This window comes from Bos taurus, chromosome 7, assembly GCF_002263795.3.
Source record: "Bos taurus isolate L1 Dominette 01449 registration number 42190680 breed Hereford chromosome 7, ARS-UCD2.0, whole genome shotgun sequence".
NCBI lineage: Eukaryota > Metazoa > Chordata > Mammalia > Artiodactyla > Bovidae > Bos > Bos taurus.
The window spans coordinates 44,945,441-44,965,046 of NC_037334.1; the positions used below are offsets into that span (position 1 = coordinate 44,945,441).

Genomic DNA, 19,606 nt, shown 5'->3' on the forward strand with positions numbered 1-19,606 from the left:
GTGGAGCGGCCTGTGTGGGCCAGGACGCTGCGGGGTGGGAGTGTGTGGGCTTGGGCGAGCCACGTCCACTTCTCTGGATACACCCCACTCCTCTAATCCCTGGTACCCGCGAGGCCAACACCTGACAAATGTGAGGTACCACAGGGACCCTGCTAAAACACTCTGGGCATCACAGCATCTGGAATTCCTTGAGTGGCAGTGCAGCCAAGCTCGGACTCTGAGGCCAGACTCCGGGGTTCAAGTCCTGACCCTCAATCCCAGCTCTGAGATGCAGCAAGTTGCTCCAGCGCTCGATGCTTCTGGGCTTTTTCTACAGAAAGGGGCTAACAATGGTTCCTCCCTCGCAGCGTGCTGCCAGGATTAGTGGATTCCCTTAGAGCTGTACCATGGCACATGCTAGGTGCTCAATAAGCACTGGCTCTTAATCCTGTTATTATTTTCTGAGACTGATTATACGGCTTCAGAAACAAGCTCTGTGACACACGCCGGGCCCTGCAGCTGCTCTGTGCCAGCACCCTGGGGTGTCTGCACCAAGTGTTGGGTTGTGGATCAGCCCCCACAGCAGACACCCCATCATGGGAGGGCTTCCTCACGTGGGCCCAAACCACTCCCTCAGCCAGCAACTTGAGGACAGGGTGACACAGCCAGGCCTGCTGCAGTCACCGCTGTGTCCCCAGGGCCCAGCCAGCCACCTGCTAAGCATGAGTGGAAACCGGCGAGCAAATATTCACCTGTTGTTCCACTTGGAGGTGTTTCCCTAAACTTGTGTTTACCTAACAGGATTAAGAGCCAATGCTTATTGAGCACCTAGCACGCGCCATGGTACAGTTCCTAACCTGATGGCTTTGTGACTTCAAAGACCACAGCTGTCACATGTAAAGCTTCCTCCAGTAAACCAAGCCACACTGCTTAACCATCTGACACTTGCCAGGCGTGTCTCAGTTCACTCTGGAAGCTTACTGTCCTCTGCAAGGACCACAGGGACAGCTGCTGGTCAGGCCACACATCCTGGAAGCACCAGAGTATTCCCGTTCAAGGATTAGAAATGGGAACTGGGGTCGGAAAGCCATCCCTGTACACTCAGGGAGATGCCATGGCTGTGCTGTTGTAAGGACCACATGCTGTCCTGTGATGAAGGTCATCTCCCGCTCCATGGACATATTGGCAGAGCCTGCAGGGCCTCAGCCTTCTGAGTGGCTCTTCTTTAAAGGAGCAGGCTTAGTGCAGACAGTCTAGTCCAAGACAAGCCTTTTGAAGTCGAGCTGCCCAGAGTCTGGGCCTGTGAAAATTCTGTCCACCCAGCTGCCCAGCTGGGACTGCCCACAGAGGAGCTGTGGCCAGCAGTCTGGTGGCCATGGATCATGGGCTTGGGCTGAGTGTGCCCTTCTCTCTAAGCAAGATCAATGACCTCTCCTGACCTCAAAGGGAGAGGCTCACACAAGTGTGGAGGCTCAGGTGGGGCCCACATGAACAGATAACCCCAATCCCTCCTCCTGTGTCCAATTAACCCCAGGTTTGCCCGCCTCTCCAATACCACAGCCGCCCGGAGACACTAATCAACAGCCCATCTAACTGCTTAGAGCTTTCCCTCCTTCGTCTCCACCTTCCCTTCACAAGAGCTGCTTTCAGACTCTAACCAGGTAGTGGTGGGAGGCAGGGAGGTGGCTGGAATCTGGGCGTGAATTGTTCCAAAGTGAACAATCAGCCTCTGAGTGATGGAGGCCTGACTCTCGGGGACCAGGAGCCCTGCTCAGCCCATGCTTTCATTGTTAATTTAGAGAATTCAAGGAAAACATTCCAAGTGGAAGCGCATTGGCAAGCCTCTTCAATTAGAGGCAGCTACTGACTGCCTCTCCATACGGCGGAAGCTGCTGCTCCCTTAGAAGCTCCACCGGCAGCCCTTAGAAAGTCTCCCACCACCTACCCTCCTGTCTGAGACAGGGTGTGTGGGTCCCTGGCTGGAAGCAAGGGAAGCGGGGGCAAGGTGCTCTGTGATGGTGGGGCTGGGGAGGGTGGCCCTAGGGAAAACTCACATGACTGTGTGGGGCACAGCCTGAGAATCCACGGACACGTGTCTCAGGTGAGACAGGCCAGGTTGCCTCTGAGGCTCCCTGCAGCTGTGGCCCCTGCTGCTCACTGTCTAGACCACCCCCACCCTGCTGGCTTCACACCCACACCCCTCCACCCTCTCGCCCTGTGAACCTTCCACATGTCCCGTTTCTTCTGAAGCCTGAAGCCCTGAGTTCCATCAGAAAGTGTTTCATCGACTGCCCACCAGTCCACAGGATGGTAATTCTGTACATGACCCAACCCTCGGGTCACCAGGGTCACCAGTGGGGGCAGGGCTGCAATCCTGAAGGTTTGGTCAGGACAAAGCAGGACCCCCAGTTCTGCCCTCAGCTCACACCTACCCCAGGACCACCGTCTTCACAGAAAGAGAGACAGCCTGAGTGCACCGAGTCCACTTGTCCACTCAGCACGCCCAGGTGTCAGGGCTGGCTGGGCCGTGGGGAGCCTCAAGAGCTCTGTCAATGCTCTTATTTGACCTCTAGTCCTTTTTGGCCCAACTCCCAACCCACTGTTGATCTGTCTGAGCCAGCCATGGGTGGCTCCCACTGACCCTTAGACCCCTCACTGTGCCCAGTGCGCTACGTGCTGGTGGCCCCACACATGGGCCAGTGCAGCTGCTGCCTGGACAGCACTCAGCCTGCCACGCTCTCTTCAGCTGTCACCCCACACCCAGGCATCAGCAGGGGAACCCCAGGGGGTGGGGGTGGTCCTGAATGGCAGTGCTGTTCCCAGCCATCCTGCTGATAACAGCAGCAGCTTTCTAAGCACTGCTGCAGAGAGATGGGATTTGAGGCCTGGGATCAATAGGGCTACCAATAGAGATAGCAAGGGAACATTTCATGCACAGATGGGCTCAATAAAGGACAGAAATAGTATGGACCTAACAGAAGCAGAAGATATTAAGAAGAGGTGGCAAGAATACACAGAAGAACTATACAAAAAAGATCTTCACGACCAAGATAATCATGATGGTGTGATCACTCACCTAGAGCCAGACATCCTGGAATGCGAAGTCAAGTGGGCACTAGGAAGCATCACTACAAACAAAGCTAGTGGAGGTGATGGAATTCCAGTTGAGCTATTTCAAATCCTAAAAGATGATGCTGTGAAAGTCCTGCACTCAATATGTCAGCAAATTTGGAAAACTCAGCAGTGGTCACAGGACTGGAAAAGGTCAGTTTTCATTCCAATCCCAAAGAAAGGCAATGCCAAAGAATGCTCAAACTACCACACAATTGCACTCATCTCACAGGCTACTAAAGTAATGCTCAAAATTCTCCAAGCCAGGCTTCAGCAATACATGAACCGTGAACTTCCAGATGTCCAAGCTGGTTTTAGAAAAGCGAGAGGAATCAGAGATCAAATTGCCAACATCCTCTGGATCACTGAAAAAGCAAGAGAGTTCCAGAAAAACGTCTATTTCTGCTTTATTGACTATGCCAAAGCCTTTGACTGTGTGGATCACAATAAACTGTGGAAAATTCTGAAAGAGATGGGAATACCAGACCACCTGACCGGCCTCTTGAGAAACCTATATGCAGGTCAGGAAGCAACAGTTAGAACTGGACATGGAACAACACACTTGTTCCAAATAGGAAAAGGAGTACGTCAACGCTGTATATTGTCACCCTGCTTATTTAACTTCTATGCAGAGTACATCATGAGAAACACTGGGCTGGAGGAAGCACAAGCTGGAATCCAGATTGCTGGGAGAAATATCAATAACCTCAGATATGCAGATGACACCACCCTTATGGCAGAAAGTGAAGAAGAACTAAAGAGCCTCTTGATGAAAGTGAAAGAGGAGTGAAAAAGTTGGCTTAAAGCTCAACATTCAGAAAACTTAAGATCATGGCACCTGGTCCCATCACTTCATGGCAAATAGATGGGGAAACAGTGGAAACAGTGGCTGACTTTATTTTTCTGGGTTCCAAAATCACCGCAGATGGTGACTGCAGCCATAAAATTAAAAGACGCTTACTCCTTGGAAGGAAAGTTATGACCAACCTAGACAACATATTAAAAAGCAGAGACATTACTTTGTCCACAAAGGTCCGTCTAGTCAAGGCTATGGTTTTTCCAGTGGTCATGTATGGATGTGAGAGTTGGACTGTGAAGAAAGCTGAGTGCCAAAGAATTGATGCTTTTGAACTGTGGTGTTGGAAAAGACTCTTGAGAGTCCCTTAGACTGCAAGGAAATCCAACCAGTCCATCCCAAAGGAGATCAGTCCTGGGTGTTCATTGGAAGGACTGATGTTGAAGCTGAAACTCCAATACTTTGGCCACCTCATGCGAAGAGCTGACTCATTTGAAAAGACCCTGATGCTGGGAAAGATTGAGGGCAGGAGGAGAAGGGAACAACAGAGGATGAGATGGTTGGATGGCATCACCGACACAATGGACATGAGTTTGGGTAAACTTCAGGTGTTGGTGATGGACAGGGAGTCCTGGTGTGCTCTGGTTCATGGGGTCGCAGAGTCGGACATGACTGAGTGACTGAACTGAACTGAACCAATAGGGCTGGACATGCCCAAGAAGAGGAGGCGCTCGATGTGCTTTCACTTGTGGGAGCTGAGAAGGGAATCACTGCTTAATGGGTTTGGGTCTGGAAGGAAAGCATCTCTCCACAGGGTCCTGGGAGCATGGGGATACCTGTTCTGAGTGACAGGCCTGCTCCCTAGGGGGGCCCCACCCTCCCCTGTGGGGCTGAAGCCCACTGGCCCTAAGGGGCTCTTTCTGTGGTGCTGTGGGAAGGGGACCTGGTAAAGTGTCTGAAAGCACCTGCGGCCCACAGACTTTGGGATCCGGAAAGAGCCCACGTTGCCCTGCTCTGCACCAGCATGTGGTGAAAGGCCCTCAGAGAGGATGCGGCCTCAGGGATCCCTCCCCTGCCCCATCCCAGAGTCACAGATCGTGGGGAACTTTCTGGACGTTGAACTCTGGGGGAAAAACTGAAGACTCTAAAAGGTCTTGTCTAGGGTAGGGCATGTAGCCGGTGACTCAGTGTTCAGGCGTGACCCATGCACACCTGCCTCTGTGTTGGGGTCTGTGTTAGCAGCTGTGGGCCCCCGGGAGGCCCCCAGCTTCCTGGCCTCAGTTTTCCTTATTCTCAGAACATGGGGCTGGGAGGAAGCCCTGCCAGGGGCGGGCGCAGCATCTGGCACACGGCTCTGAAGCCCTGTCAGTGCCTCACCAGCGGGGCTGCATCTGGAGAGGCTTGAGAGTGTTCAGGAAGATGAGTGAACCAGAGAAGGCACTCAGGGGGCCATCCGCCCACCTCACCGCCCCTCCTACTACCTGTGGAGGGCTGAGTCCTTTGGGCCCCATTTCCACTCCCACTTGGATTCGATTTGCAATCCTGACAAGTGTACAAACAGTTATTGTGCCTGAAACACCTGAAGACAAACGCCGGTGCCATCTGGAGCAGAACGGCTCACCAGGGCTCAGCTTGCAGCTGCCTGGGAGGGGGTGTCTCGCACAGCCTCCCTCCACCTCCCCTGGGCAGACCACACTGTGGAGGGTCCCAGAGTGGGACCATAGTGGGGGACTGGGAATCCTGGCTGAAGCCTGAAATGGAAAGCCACTGCCAAGCAGCCCCATACGTGGAGAGCAACAGAAGGCCAACTGATCAGCAGTCCTCAGCTCCCCGCCCCCCGAGTGTCCACAGGCAGGAGGAGCATCGGGAGATACTAGAAGGTCTGCACAGAGGAGACTGGTCTGCCTGGAGCTCTGCTGAGACTGCTCGAAGTCCAACAGACTGCTTATGCGTGTTGCTTGTGCCAGTCCCTGCCTGGATCCCTGGGTCCAAAAACAACAGCAGAGTCCAGAAGTAGAGGCAAAGGTCTGAGGCCCCCAGAACCCCATCAGATTCTGTGTGAGCTGAAACAGGAACTCGACGCTTGGAGCTCGTGGCTGGGAGCAGCTCGCCTCCCACCAGAATGGGAATATATTCTCCGTCAGTGGGGATGCCTCCCAAGTCCCCACTTTGCTGCAAAGGGCATTTTAATTTCACCCCACTCCTTGGCCTGGGGCCTCCTTATAGCGCCTGGAGCCTCCAGGAGGCATCTGGTAAGGACTTGTCAGATGCTGTAGATATAAGGGGATCTAAAGACAGATTTGCATGCTTCCCTGGTGGCTCAGTCAGTGAAGAACCTGCTGCAGTGCAGGAGACCCACGTTCAATCCCTGGGTCGGGAAGATCCCCTGGGGAAGGAAACGGCAAACTACTCCAGTATCCTTGCATGGAAAATTCCATGGACAGAGACTGATGGGCTTCAGTCCATAGAGTCACAAAGACTCGGACACGACTGAGCAACTACTACTACTACTACTACTACTACTACTACTACTGGTGGCTCAGATGGTGAAGAACCCGCCTGCAGTGCAGGAGACCTGGGTTTGATCTCTGGGTCCGTAAGATCCTCTGGAGAAGGGAATGGCTACCCACTCTGGTATTCTGGCCTGGAGAATCCATGGACAGAGAAGCCTGGCAGGCTACAGTCCATGGAGTCAAAAGGAGTCTGACATGACTGAGCGACTAACACACACACACACACACACACACACACACACACACACAAGGGTAGATTTGCACTCTCCCACAGAAGGCCAGCTTTGAGGGAAATACTGGTCCCACCAGGAAAGGGGTGAATAAAGTAGAGCAGGGGTGAGGGCTGTCTTGGCAGAGGGCACCTCTCTGCCAACCCAGTGATACAGATAACACAACACACCTGAAGAACAATAGTGGGCAGCTGACCCCGCTCAGCGCCACATGGGCAGTAGGGTTAACTCCACCACCAGGAACCCCCCTGACTTGCATTCTCCCCGAGAACCACTACAACCATCTTGAACCATCTCTCTTCACTACTGTTTAGAAAACTCCAGCATGGTCTTTCATCCTTCCCACAAGTGTTTATCAAGCACCTGCCATATACCAGTTTCTGCCTCATGGAAAGCTCTGGGTTTATCTCTCTCTCCTGCCCCTTTGTCCTCCAGCTGGAACAAGATGCCTCAGACAATAACCACCTTGCCTGCTCTCAGAGGCAGCCCCTACTTTGCCGTCTTTGTCCCCTGGCTTTGTTATTGCCTCGCCTGTTCTGCTGCTACCTGCGTCCAGGCGCTCTTGGTCATGTGGCCTCTGCCCATGCTTTAGTCACTCACCATCGTCCCCAGCCCTCAGGCTGGAGAGTGGCTGGAGAGTAACATTCATGATAAAATGAGGACCGGTGAGCCAGCAGGTATGGCTGATGCAGAGGACACCTGGATGGGTCACGGCCGGTGGTCTAGGGTCTCCAACTAGCCCCTAGTGTGCCACCGGAGTGCCTGCTTCAGGCAGCAGCAGCAGCTTGGGCATCCCCCGCCCTTCCCTTCTCTCTCTGCCTGTCCAGGTCCCGTCTGTGCCCGGGGCCTGGCTCTCTAGCCACCACCTTGCCAGGGACCATCCTGGTGCTGGGATGTGAGTGCTCCCCCCACTCCTGCCTCAAGAGTGGCCCCCATGCTGCCCACCCAGGCGGTCGCTGTGCCCATGTGAGCAGAGCCCTAGCACCTCCACTCCCCAGCATCTCATTCCTGTGCAGACCGTAAGCTGGGCAAGCAGAGTGGTGGTGGAGGTGGGGGTCTTATGGGACACTGTCACAGAGCCTGAATTAAGGTGGCTGGAGAGGAAGGGAAGACCATGAGGCAGAGGATAGGGATTTATGCTCCAAGTACTTCCTGGGCATGTACAGCCCTGGGAGAGCTCTCAGACACATACCTGGTGGGTCTTGCCATGCCTCAGAGCACTGGGGGTCTCAGGAGCCACAGAGGCCACCCCCAGGCCACACCCACACCAAGACGCAGGTGCTGCTTGGTTGGATGAGGAGGCATCGAGCTGGGGTGGGGGGCACCTTGCCTTACTTTCTGGGATCTTGCCTGGAGTCTGGGAGGCAGTCTCAGCATCTGAGGGGTCCCTTGCAAAGCTGGGCTCTGGGCAGCTCAGCCATTCACATCCCAAACCTTCCTAGCATCCCAATCCCAGGGAGCAAGTTTGGAAATCAGTAACGTGAACTTCAGTGCTTAATTGCACATTTAGGGCCTTTGGAGCCCTCACAAAAGCTTTGCAAAAACACAAGATTTACAAGGACAGTAAGGTGCTATCCTGGTAAAGAGCTGACATTTAAATGGTTCTCATTTTATATTTTTGTAATGAAATGCTTTGTTTCATCTGCAGCCACTTCTATGTATTTACTAACATTCAGAGAGCTGTCTGTTCTGTACAAAACGTAAGCCTCTCTACGGTTTGTACATCAGGCTGGCTGGGTGATATGTGAGCATAAGACCCAGAGCCTGGCTGCAGTCCTGCTGGGAGTCCTTACCCTGGAACAGGGACAAACAAGGTATCCAGCCACCCTAACCCTGCTTCTCTCTCCAAGAGGACTTTTTTTCATTCTGTTTTTTTTTTTTTTTAAATCACCAAAGCATCGCATTTTAATGAGTTTTCTTTGCAATTTGTATATAATAGATTTTCAATAACAACCTGTAATTAGTTCATTTTCTACTGTTCAATTGCTCTGCACTAAGGCCATTGACAGCTTCCAGCTGGGATCTTTAAAAATGGAAAGTGCTTGAAATCTCAGCTCCTGACAATGTTAGCAAGTGCTAGGCTCTACAATTTAGCTGTTAGCAGCAAATCACTGGAGATGGGAAAGAGGTGGTCTCGATTTGAAACTTCCAAGACCCTCTGCTTGCCAAGTGTATTTATTTCTTCATATACTTCATCCCTTTCACTGAGCAAAGATTTACCAAGGGCTTTCTGGACGTCAGACCCCACGCTAAGCGTGAGCCCATGGTGAGCAAAACAGCCTCCAGCCTCATGGAGCTTATGGACTATTATGGGCCAGATGACGATGACAGAGCACAGAGTGACAAGGAGTAGGAACACACAGAAATCTTTATCATCACCATCATCACCTCCATCACTGACCTACTTGGCTGATGACTACTTAGCATTTACCATATACAGGGTATCATTCTAAACACTTTACACAAATTATCTCACTTAGTGTCGGGTAACCTACGTGGGATTTGATGCTTTTGAACTGTGGTGCTGGAGAAGACTCTTGACAGTCCCTTGGACTGCAAGGAGATCCAACCAGTCCATCCTAAAGGAAACCAGTCCTGAATATTCATTGGAAGGACTCATGCTGAAGCTCCAATATTTTGGCCGCCCGATGTGAAGAGCCGACTCATTGGAAAAGACTCTGATGCTGGGACAGATTGAGGGCAGGAGGAGAAGGGGGCAACAGAGGATGAGATGGTTGGATAGCATCACTCAGTGGACATGAATTTGAGAAACTCTAGGAGATAGTGGAGGACAGAGGAGCCCGGCATGCTACAGTGCCTGGGGTTGCAAAGAGTTGGACATGGCTTAGTGACTGAACAGCAACCTTATGTGGTGGTTATTATACCCATTTTACAGTTAAGGAACTTGAAGCTCAGCTTAACCTCTGGTGAAGACCTGTCCAAGGAAAAATGGGTGGCAGAGGATGAGATGGTTAGATATCATCCCCAACTCAGTGGACATGAATCTGAGCAAACTCTGGGAGATAGTGGAGGACAGAGAAGCCTGGCATGCTGCAGTCCATGCGGTCACAAAGAGTCACAACTTACTGACTGAACAACAACAATCGTTTTTATATGACTTGAGTGGTAAGAGCCCATTACTAACTAAAGCACTATTAATAAGCAAAAAAGCACCCAGATGGCTGGCCCATTGGCTTTGGCTTCAGGGGCACATAGCAAACTGACACAGAAGCCTTCTTGGAGGCCCTCTCCCTGCTGGAGGCAAGGAGAAAGCCCTTGGCAGGGAGTGCTGAGACTGACAGCACTTTCTGATACCAGTTTCCAGTGGCAGCTCCAGTTTAGCTCTTTTATGCCCTTGAGCAAATGAGGGACCAAGGTCAGGAAATCAGTGTTTTTGCCACTTGATTTGCAAGTCCTGCATGAGGCAACCAGTTCCTCCCTTTGGGATTAGGGGAGTCACCCCACCAGTGGTCGTAGCCTCTGCCAACACTGACACAGGTAACTGCACACAGGTAACTCTTGCTCTCCAAACTCAAGAGCCAAATAGATTCAGATAAAACTTTTGATGGACTCTGTGCCATCTGTAAGGAGATCAAACCAGTCCATCCTAAAGGAAACCAGTCTTGAATATTCATTGGAAGGACTGATGCTGAAGCTGAAACTCCAATATTTTGGCTAGTGAAGAACTGATTCATTGGAAAAGACCCTGATGCTGGGAAAGATTGAAGGCAGGAGGAGATGGGGACAACAGAGGATGAGATGGTTGGATGACATCACTGACTTGATGGACATGAATTTGAGCAAGCTCTGGGAGTTGGTGATGGACAGGGAAGTCTGGCATGCTGTAGTCCATGGGGTGGCAAAAAGTTGGACATGACTGAGTGACTGAACTAACTGAACTGATGCCATCTGAAATTTTGCTATTCAATATCCCAAACGGAGGAAAGGAATGGAGGAGTATAAAGTGGGATTTTACTGGCTGAACTTCCTGTCTGAACTCACCCTACATGGATAAGGGGCTGAATAGATTTGGGGGAGGGATAGTTGCTGTTGTTTTACTATCATGGGGTGGTGGTGAGGGCTATGATAATGGGTCTGGCAAGGCATCTGCCCTGTGCGGGCATTATTTGTTCCAGAGGATAACCACATGCTAGATGAACCCAGAGTACCCTTTCATAATGCAGCAATAATGGCAGAAAAAACAGCTGTGAATTTGCCCAGTGACTACCTCCTCTGGTTTACAGAGTTGCCCTGGATACAGAAGTACCACAATAATCAGATTAAATCACTGTTTTCCTTTCTGCTGGCCTGGAGCTAAGGGAGGGCATCTGCCTCCCACACAGTTGGTCCCCCTGACTCAGGTCCTCCTCCTGTACACTGTGCATCCGTGACCCTCGGACGGTAATGCAGGAAGACCTTGATCCTATGGCGAGCCTGTCCTTTACATGTAGCACATTGCTCTCATAGGATTAATTAAAAGGACAAGTATCTTTCTAAAAAAGCAGAAGGAACTTGTAATGAATTTAAAGTGAGAGAAAAATCCTCATTTAAGTAATATGTTTTTTCCCACAATCCCAACCCAAGCATTCAGAAAAGTGCAAAAACATGCATTATTGAAAGGATTTTTAAGCAAGCAACTTTTTAATTCATTGAGATGAACAGACAGGCGGGCACGCATCTCGCTCACCAGTAACCCTGGCGCCTGGGTCTCTGTCTCACATCAGGGGTGGGAGGTTCTGCGGCTTGTTGGGGGTCGGGGGCGGGGCAGGAGGAGGAGTGAGGAGGAAGGCTTGGGGGACATGCTGAGAGGGCACTGGACCATTAGTTCCAAGATCAGTCTATGATTTGGAAAACCAAAAGCAACCTGAGGAGAATGCTTAGGTGACAAATAGAGGCAGAGAGGGAGGCCAGCCTCACATTTCACTGCCATCATTGTACAAAGATGAGTGATTGGCAGCTTTTGTGACTTCTATAGTTAAGGGACCTGTCCTCTGCCCTCCTCAGGAGGTGGGGGTCACCTGTTCTGCAGAGCCAGGAGGAAGGTGCAGCACCCCCACGAGCCACTCAACTGAGCAAGGCAGCTACCAGCCCTGGGGTTGCTGGCATTGCCCTCAGCCAGCTGCAGACAGTGGCAAACACCAGCACAGCCTGGGCTATGTCAGCTGCATGAGAAAATATGACTTAGGAGACTGCACACTGTCCCCCTCCCCCCCGGAAAAAAAAAAAAAAAAAACCCTTGTAAATATTAATACAACTCACTTCACCAGGGAAAAGCCCCCCAAATCCCATCCTTTAATAAAGTGGCTGAATCTGTGCTAGTCACCCTACATAGCCTGCCCTGCCTGGAACCCAAGGATCCTGGCAAAACAGAGACTAGAAAATGCAATTTTAAAGTCTCAACCTTTGCCAGCCAGTCAGCTTCAGTTTTGAAAATCAAATCCAAAATGTTGTTGCTGAAATGTCTGAGATATTCCTTTTTGCGTTTTAGAGAGATGTGTTTAATGCCCACTGATTTCTGGGTAATCAGTTGTACCTGTGTGTCTCATTTCAATTTCCTATTTAATATCCACTGGACCATAAATCCATTCCCAGAGCGAGGGGAGTTTAGAGTTCCTGTGACTTTGAAAGACCACTGATCCCGGGTGACTCTGCGTCTCCGAGTGCTCCGAGTGACTGTGCTGGGCCTTGAAAGCAGGGTTAACTCATTTTGTGGCTTCCTTAATGGCTGTGAGTTTACGTTTTATTGCATGTCTATTGTTTGGGTTGGGCTGTGATGAATGGTTTGGCTGCCCAGTTCAAAACAAGTCCAAGGCGACAGCAGAATCTAATTTGTTTTAAAAATGATGATTATAAGGCTTTTCAAATAATAATCCAGGAACAAGGAAACAGACAGCACATTGCTCTACATGGGACATACGACCAGAAGTGAAGTGAGTACGTTCCTCCTTTTCCACGGGCAGCTCCTGCTCTTAACAACCTTCACTAGGGAGGCCAGGGCGGCCTCTTTCATCAGGGGCAACAGGGATGCTGCCACTTCCTTGAAAGGAGAGCCAATAGCCCCTGCTTGGTTCCAGACCAGTTCCCAGGAAGGAAGTGGGCTCAAAGATGAGAGGCTTCTGTGACAACTGGTACCAGGATGGTACCCAAGCAGTGTCATTTTCTGCCTAGTGATGCCATTGTGGGACACTGGTGTGTGGCTCTGGTATATCCCCAAATCCCTGAAGTCCAGCCTTGGCCCCCAGCTTTGAAAATGCAGTGATCTTTTTCTTTACAGCTCCGTCTATAGATGGGGGGAGGGGGTGTTGAGTGCATAAAGCATGCTGGGAATGTCTCAGAACTGACCCTGGAAAGCGTGCTGCTGTTCCTCTGATGAGGAGGGAAGCTCCACCTGCTCACCCTGTCATTGGCCTGACATCTACTCCTTTCTCGTTCACTTCCCGTGGGATTAGCATCATCAAGGGGGCTCTGTTTGAAGAAGGCGGATGGAGAGGAGATCCCGGGAGGTGGTGAGGGCAGGTCGGGAGGGAGGGTCTTGCCCAGCGTGTGCAGGTCAGTGCCTCACAATGGGCTCTCCAGAGGGAAGAAGAGCCCCCTCACCCTTGGGTAGCATTTGTGTTGTGTATGTAGACTTCTGTGTTGTAAACAGTCCTACTAGGGCTGATTTACATCTCCCATCTATCTAACTGTTTGCCTTTGCAAAAGTCCTGAAAATATAACAATCATTGCACGAGCTAGGTCTCCAGAGTTGCCGATACTGCCACACATTCTAAAATTTAGAGATTCATTTCATGGAATAAGCTCCTCAATCCACAAAGCAAACACCTCCCAGGCAGATTGAATCTACCAGCCATTCACACCTTATTATGAACCACCACTTGTAGAGTTTAAACTGTGGGCATGAAGGAGGAGGCTGGGGAGCAACACAGTCATCATGTATCAAGCAGAGCCTGGGAACTGGGGCTTGGACTTTGGTCCTTGGTAAGAGGGATGCCGTGGACTGGAAAGGCGCAGCCTGCAACAAGCTCATGGACACTTCCCACAGGGAAGAATCACGCTCATTTCTCTCCTTTCAGGTCACATGCATACCTTTTCTACCTGCCACAAGAGCCCTTCTTGTCAACAAGTCATGAGGATGCCCCCTCAGGCCTGGTGAACGAAGTAACAACAGTACACAGAGATGCCGATATGAAGCAGGAACACCTTGCTGGAAAACATACTTCCAGGTAGGGAATGGGACCCAGGATGCCAGGACCTGTGGCTCAGAGTACTCAGGGACCCTGGGGGTCTCACCCCTGCTTCCTCAATTGCAGGGCCACCTCAATTGCAGGTCATGTTCAAGGTGCTTCATACAGGGTACACACGTTACCTGCTTTAAACAGAGCCTGCTCCACATGTTGTCTGACACAAAGGAGCTTCACGTCTTTGGGGCCAAGAATGTCCCCCTTGTCTCAAGTTAGGGTCCCACACTGCCTTCCATCTCCTAGTGAACTTGTCTGGACGTGTCTGGAGCTTCTTGCATCTCACATCTCCTGGAAGCCCTGTCCCAGCTCTAGCTATGGTTGACATGAGGTCATCTCTTGGAAGAGCACCTCAGGGAGAAGACCTGGGTCCCTCAGACACTGTGCCTGCTCACCATATGCACCAGTGGCCCCACAGAGGGTCCATTCTGAGCACATCCTCCGTTTTCAGGCAGAGCAGCCCCATTTCTCTTCTTTCTCAGGGACTCCACCACCTCTCATCAACCTGGACCCTCATTCTTCATTATCCCGCATTGTGACTACTCCTTTGTCTACCTGGCCAAGCCTCCAGAACCCTCCTGCAGGATCTGGCCCCAGGCAGGGTTCTCTGATGGGGCTGGGCCACTTCCTTGGGAGAACCCTAACATCTGCTCTGTCCAAGTGCAGTCACAGAATCCCCTAGCCATGTGAGGCAGTGCCTTCTTAATCATGCTTAAACACAGTCCTGGGTTCCTCAAATGATATCAACAGTGAGAATAACCTTCATCCAAAAGGAACAGAGCAAGTATCCCATCCCCCATCTCTGCCCTCCTCTTGATGCTAACGCTAAGTCACTTCAGTCGTGTCCGACTCTGTGCGACCCCATAGACGGCAGCCCACCAGGCTCCCCCGTCCCTGGGATTCTCCAGGCAAGAACACTGAAGTGGGTTGCCATTTCCTTCTCCAATGCATGAAAGTGAAAAGTCAAAGTGAAGTTGCTCAGTCGTGTCCGACTCTTCGCGACCCCATGGACTGCAGCCTACCAGGCTCCTCCATCCATGGGACTTTCTAGGCAAGAGTACTGGAGTGGGGTGCCATTGCCCTCCCCGTACTCTTTCCTTAAATCTCAGGCTTGTTGCAAAACAAACTCAACTACTTTCACCTATAAAAGAAGCCAACCTTGGAAAACAACCAAAGACAGACTCCAGACCCTGACACCGTTTTGGTGAGGAAATGTCTTTTTGCTGACTGTGAGCCCCGACGGGGACCTGACTTACGGAAAGCTGTGTAGAACTCATGAAGGGTCAGGAGGCCGTCTTTGTTGTAGTCATCAAATCGGAGGAGGTCACCCGGCGAGCAACCCAGGAAGTCCTCTTCCAGGTCCTGCTCCTTCAGCATGTGCTGTGGGTGAAAGGGAGAAGGCTAGAGTCAGGAGTGAGTTCAGAGCTGTGGGCACTGTCAGGCCAAGTGAGGCTGCAGTCACCGTTTGGGCAGATGTGTCTGTGTGTGTGCCTATGGACTCTAGCAACAGCTCCGTAGGCCATGGGGAGCATCCAAATCTCTGTGGTGTTGTCTTGTCTGACCTTCTCCTTTTAGAGATGAGAAAACTGAGGCTCAGAGAGGAAAGGGACTTTCTCAAGGTCACATGGTGATTGGGCTGAGTCAGTATTAGCTTTCAGGTCTGTCTTTTCCCTGCCAGGGCAAACAGACCCCACATGATCTGAAGTGAGAAGGATCCATGTGGTCATCTGGTCTACCTCTTTGTGTTATAGATGGGGAAACAGGGAAGAGACAGGGGCCTGATCAAATAAGCCCAATTAACAGTGGCCATACTCAGTGGCTCCCAACTGTGTAGAGCTGGAAGGTCACTGCTCCATCAGTGTACCCCTCCCCGCCCCCTCCAACCCCCACCAATCTCAGGTCAGCACATCCTAGCCACAGTACTACTCCTGGGGAGAGGAAGCCGCTGTTCTATTGACCTAGGCCTGAGCCCCTGCTCTGCCTGCCTTGTCCTGCCAGGAACACAAAACACTACCCTTGGGATTCTGTTGAGGGGACCATGGGTGGGCCCTTGTGAACGCCTCTCTGGATGTGGTCTGGGCTGCAGGGTGGGGGCCTCCCTAGTAGGATCATTTGCATGTGGGTCTGAAACTAGAGTCTTGCAAAGAAAATGCTCAGAAGGAAATCTCAGAAGAAAGAAAATGATTTTATTTTGGGGGGAAGAGGGGAACAGAGGCATTTTCTCTTTATTTAACAGTCTCAGCTGGGCCTGGTATATTAAAGGCAATTTAATGTGATAATGTTAAAAAAATGACCCTTCACCCAGCAAATAAGAGTGTTCGATAAAAGGGAGATCAACCATAACGCCCAAAATCAATCTTCCAAAGATGGAAATTTCCCTTTGTCTATTTCTGTGCTGGAAATTGATTAACTTTTCATAGGACCTACAAGTTTTCCCCAACGCCTCTGATTCAGTGTCAAGGAAAGGCCCACTTTAGCTGGGCCCTGCTTGGCAGATTTATGAAATGGACTTTAAACACATTAAATTTTAAAGAGGAAATCATAGTCCAATTACCACGCTTGTTAATGGCTGCAGGTGCCTCAGGGCATGTCTCTGCCAGGTTAGAGCCATGCGCCCAGGAATGTTCTGTTTACCTGGCAACTACCTGGATCCACGTGGGCCTGGGGCACCGAGATCCCACAGTTGCCTGATGCCTGCCCTCTGGGCTCCCCATACAGCCTGTACTGTGGGGAATCGAACTGCTAGATGGCTCTTCTCTCAGATAACCATGACCAGCAGGACCTGGGCTCTCCCTGGAGCAGCGTGGGTCATTGGTGGGTCTCTGGTCCTGGCCCATGGGGTCTTAGCCATAGCTGGGGGCTGAAGGTTGATGAAATAGTGACATGAAGGCTGGTGTGTGTCTGGGAGGCTTCCTGGAGTGTGGGCCATGGATGGACTTGCCCGTGATGCCAGGTATGAGTGAGCAGAGCAGGGTCTGCAAGTGCCTTAGGATCTGTGGTTTCCCACCCAACACTGGAAGCCAGCTCTGAACTGGGTGGACCTGAGAAGGGGGCCCTGCATGGGGAAATGTCTGGATAACTGCTCTACTCAGAGTTTTTGGGCACTTGCTGTCCCCACAGACCTCGAGAGGATCAGGTGGAGCTGGTGCTGGGAGCTGTCCTCCCAGGGGGCCCCGTGGAGTGTGAGGAGAGCTGGTCCATGCACACCTGGCACCCTGGCTGCATCTCAGGTCACCACATCCTAGGCAATGAGTGTGGCCACAGGCAAACCATTTGATTTCCGCTTCCTCATCTAAAAATACCTGGTAAGTGGGGATAACAGGAGCACCTACCACACAGCAAAAGGCGGCTGAAAGGTTTACAGTAGAGGTGATGGTGACAAAGGGATGCTAACGGCTGTCACCCACTGAGAACGTACCACCTGCTGGGCACCAGGCTGAGAACTGCACACCTCTTTGCTCATCTAAGCCTCCTGACGACCCCGTGACAGTCAGAGACAAGAAAAGGGGTACAGAGCCAGGCAGTTGTCTGCCTAGACCCGCTAGGTCCCCGCAAATGCTGGAGTTGGGTCTGAATTCAGGCCGTTTGACTGTAAAGTCTGTGTTCGTAGCTACTCTATTGAAGAGTGAGGGACATGCCTGTGTGGGGCACATTGCAGGTAAAGGGCCTCCCTTAGTGCCAAGCCCGGGGTGGGGCACTCTGTGGTCTCGGGGGCAGAGCTGCCCCAGGGTTGCTGACCTAGCCTCCCTCCATGTCTTTGCACCTGTTTTGGCTCTGGGACCCCAGGCTCTCAGACCAAAAACAGCAGGGCAGGAGCAGGAATGCAGACCCCTGGGCCCATCCAGCCTGCCTTTCCACCACCAGCACCCAACAGGCCTGTCCTGCAGCTGGTGTGCCTGCCGCCCCGGGTTGATCCTTCCTTGTTTCTTTTTGCTGCAGATGCTTATGGCCCTTGTACCACCTGGTACCTGGGTAAAGGGCCACACGTGCTGTGTTTGGAAGGGAGGCAAACCACAGGCTCCATCTGAGTGTTTTCTCAAAGGAGAGAGCAGTGCTCGGGGGTGGCCACAGGGCTGCCTGTGAGCCACAGGCTGGAGTGTGGGCTGCTGCTACCCAGGTACCACCACTGGTGAGGTCCGAGGGGGAGAGGACGAGGGGACAGCATGTTGCAGCTCCCAAAGCTCTTGGGGAAAACCAAATCTGCTTTCTTTGAACCTTCCTGCTGAGGACAGTAAAGGATTCAGGAAGAAAAGATTTGTTTCCTAATGAAAGCCTCAGAGCTCAGCCTGTGTACAGTGTGTTTCGCCAGCTAGCTCGGAGCTTGTTGGTAAATATTGGCTGAAGGTGGCTGGTGGTAAAGAGACACGGACATCATTTTGTTTGTCAGATATTTCCAAGTGTTCAACACAAGCTCTCTGACTCCTGGGAGATGCTTTCTCTTGCAGGAGAAAGGCCTCCTCAGTGTCCCATTTCAGAGATAGTGACAAACGACTCTTCCCACATGGGTCTGCTGGTTCTCTTTCTACACACCCTGAATGGAAAATTGGATCCCCCCGTAATGTGATTTCACCCAGTGCTGTACCCACCTGGGCCAGCTCAGAGGTGCCAAGGTGGCCGTCTCCATCTGCATCGAAGTCCTTGAACAGAGATTCCACCAGGAGGCGCTTCTGGGAGGCGGGGTCTTGTCTGCTGTCCCCTTCGTGGAGTGGCTGCAAGCGGCTCTGCAGTGCCAGAAGGACCTTCTTCAGGCGGGCGTAGTCGGCCACGGTGCACGGGTCACCTGGAAGAGAAGATGGGGTTACTCCAGTCAGACTCTTCCCCGGTCTTGAGAAGACCTCCCTCCACCCCACCACCCATCAGCAGTTACTAGGCACCTGCTAGACATAGTGCAAGGTGCAGCCTGAGTACATGAGACCTGTCCATCCGACTGGCCACCAGTCCATGCCACAGATATTTACTGAGCACCAGATACAAGCGACACGTGATGTCAACGATGGAAGGAGCCTGTCATTCACCCTGCACATGTTGATTGAGCACCTTCTACAGCCAGACACAGACTGATGGTCAGACAGAATGGGAGTCTTCATTTGGGGGATTTCGCAGTGCAGCCCCACAGCAGCTTTAGGAAAGTGAAGTCACTCAGTCGGGCATGACTCTTTGCGACCCCGTGGAGAGTAGCCTGCACCAACTCCTCCGTCCATGGGATTTTCAAGACAAGAGTACTGGAGTGGGTTGCCATTTCCAATTCCACTTTGCAATGGCTCATCTTTGCCTTAATCCTACCTTAGAGGCTTCTTTGGAATCCGTGGCCTCATAGATCAGGGAGTTGCAGTTAACAGGACTAATAAGCCTTGCTTAAGATAATTAGAAACACTCCCAGAGCTGGATTACTTCAAGACGAACATGTATACACAAGCCCACGACCAAGAAACAAAAGGCAGCTTTTACGAAAGTAAGCCCAAAGCACACAGCCCATTGCTCTCAGGTCTTTCATCACGGCTGTGCTTGGTCCATAGCATCAGAACCACACAGTATTTTGGCAAATGAGGCCTGTGATACACTGTGACATGATGTAGTTTAACTTTGCTGGTAATGGGCCATGGAGATGTTCCCCACCCACGGGGCTGTGAGCAGAGCAGGGGAGCACTCCCTGCTGCCCCACTTCCCCTCCTCCTGGGATGAGGATGAAGGATGTACCCCACCTCCTGGCTTTGCCGAATCCTGGAGCACAGGTGTGGG

At 51.7% G+C, this 19,606-nt stretch overlaps 1 protein-coding gene across 2 annotated transcripts in view; it reads right to left on the reverse strand.

The window, feature by feature from the left end:
• Positions 1 to 19,606, reverse strand: part of FSTL4 (follistatin like 4) — a 443,863-nt gene that overhangs the window by 122,829 nt on the left and 301,428 nt on the right. For both annotated transcript variants that reach the window (XM_024995163.2, XM_002689187.6), the window contains exons 5-6: positions 18,454 to 18,647; positions 15,124 to 15,247 (exon numbers count right to left, since the gene is read on the reverse strand). In XM_024995163.2, coding sequence (XP_024850931.1) covers positions 15,124 to 15,247; positions 18,454 to 18,647 — 318 coding nt within the window. The remainder of the gene's footprint in view (positions 1 to 15,123; positions 15,248 to 18,453; positions 18,648 to 19,606) is intronic.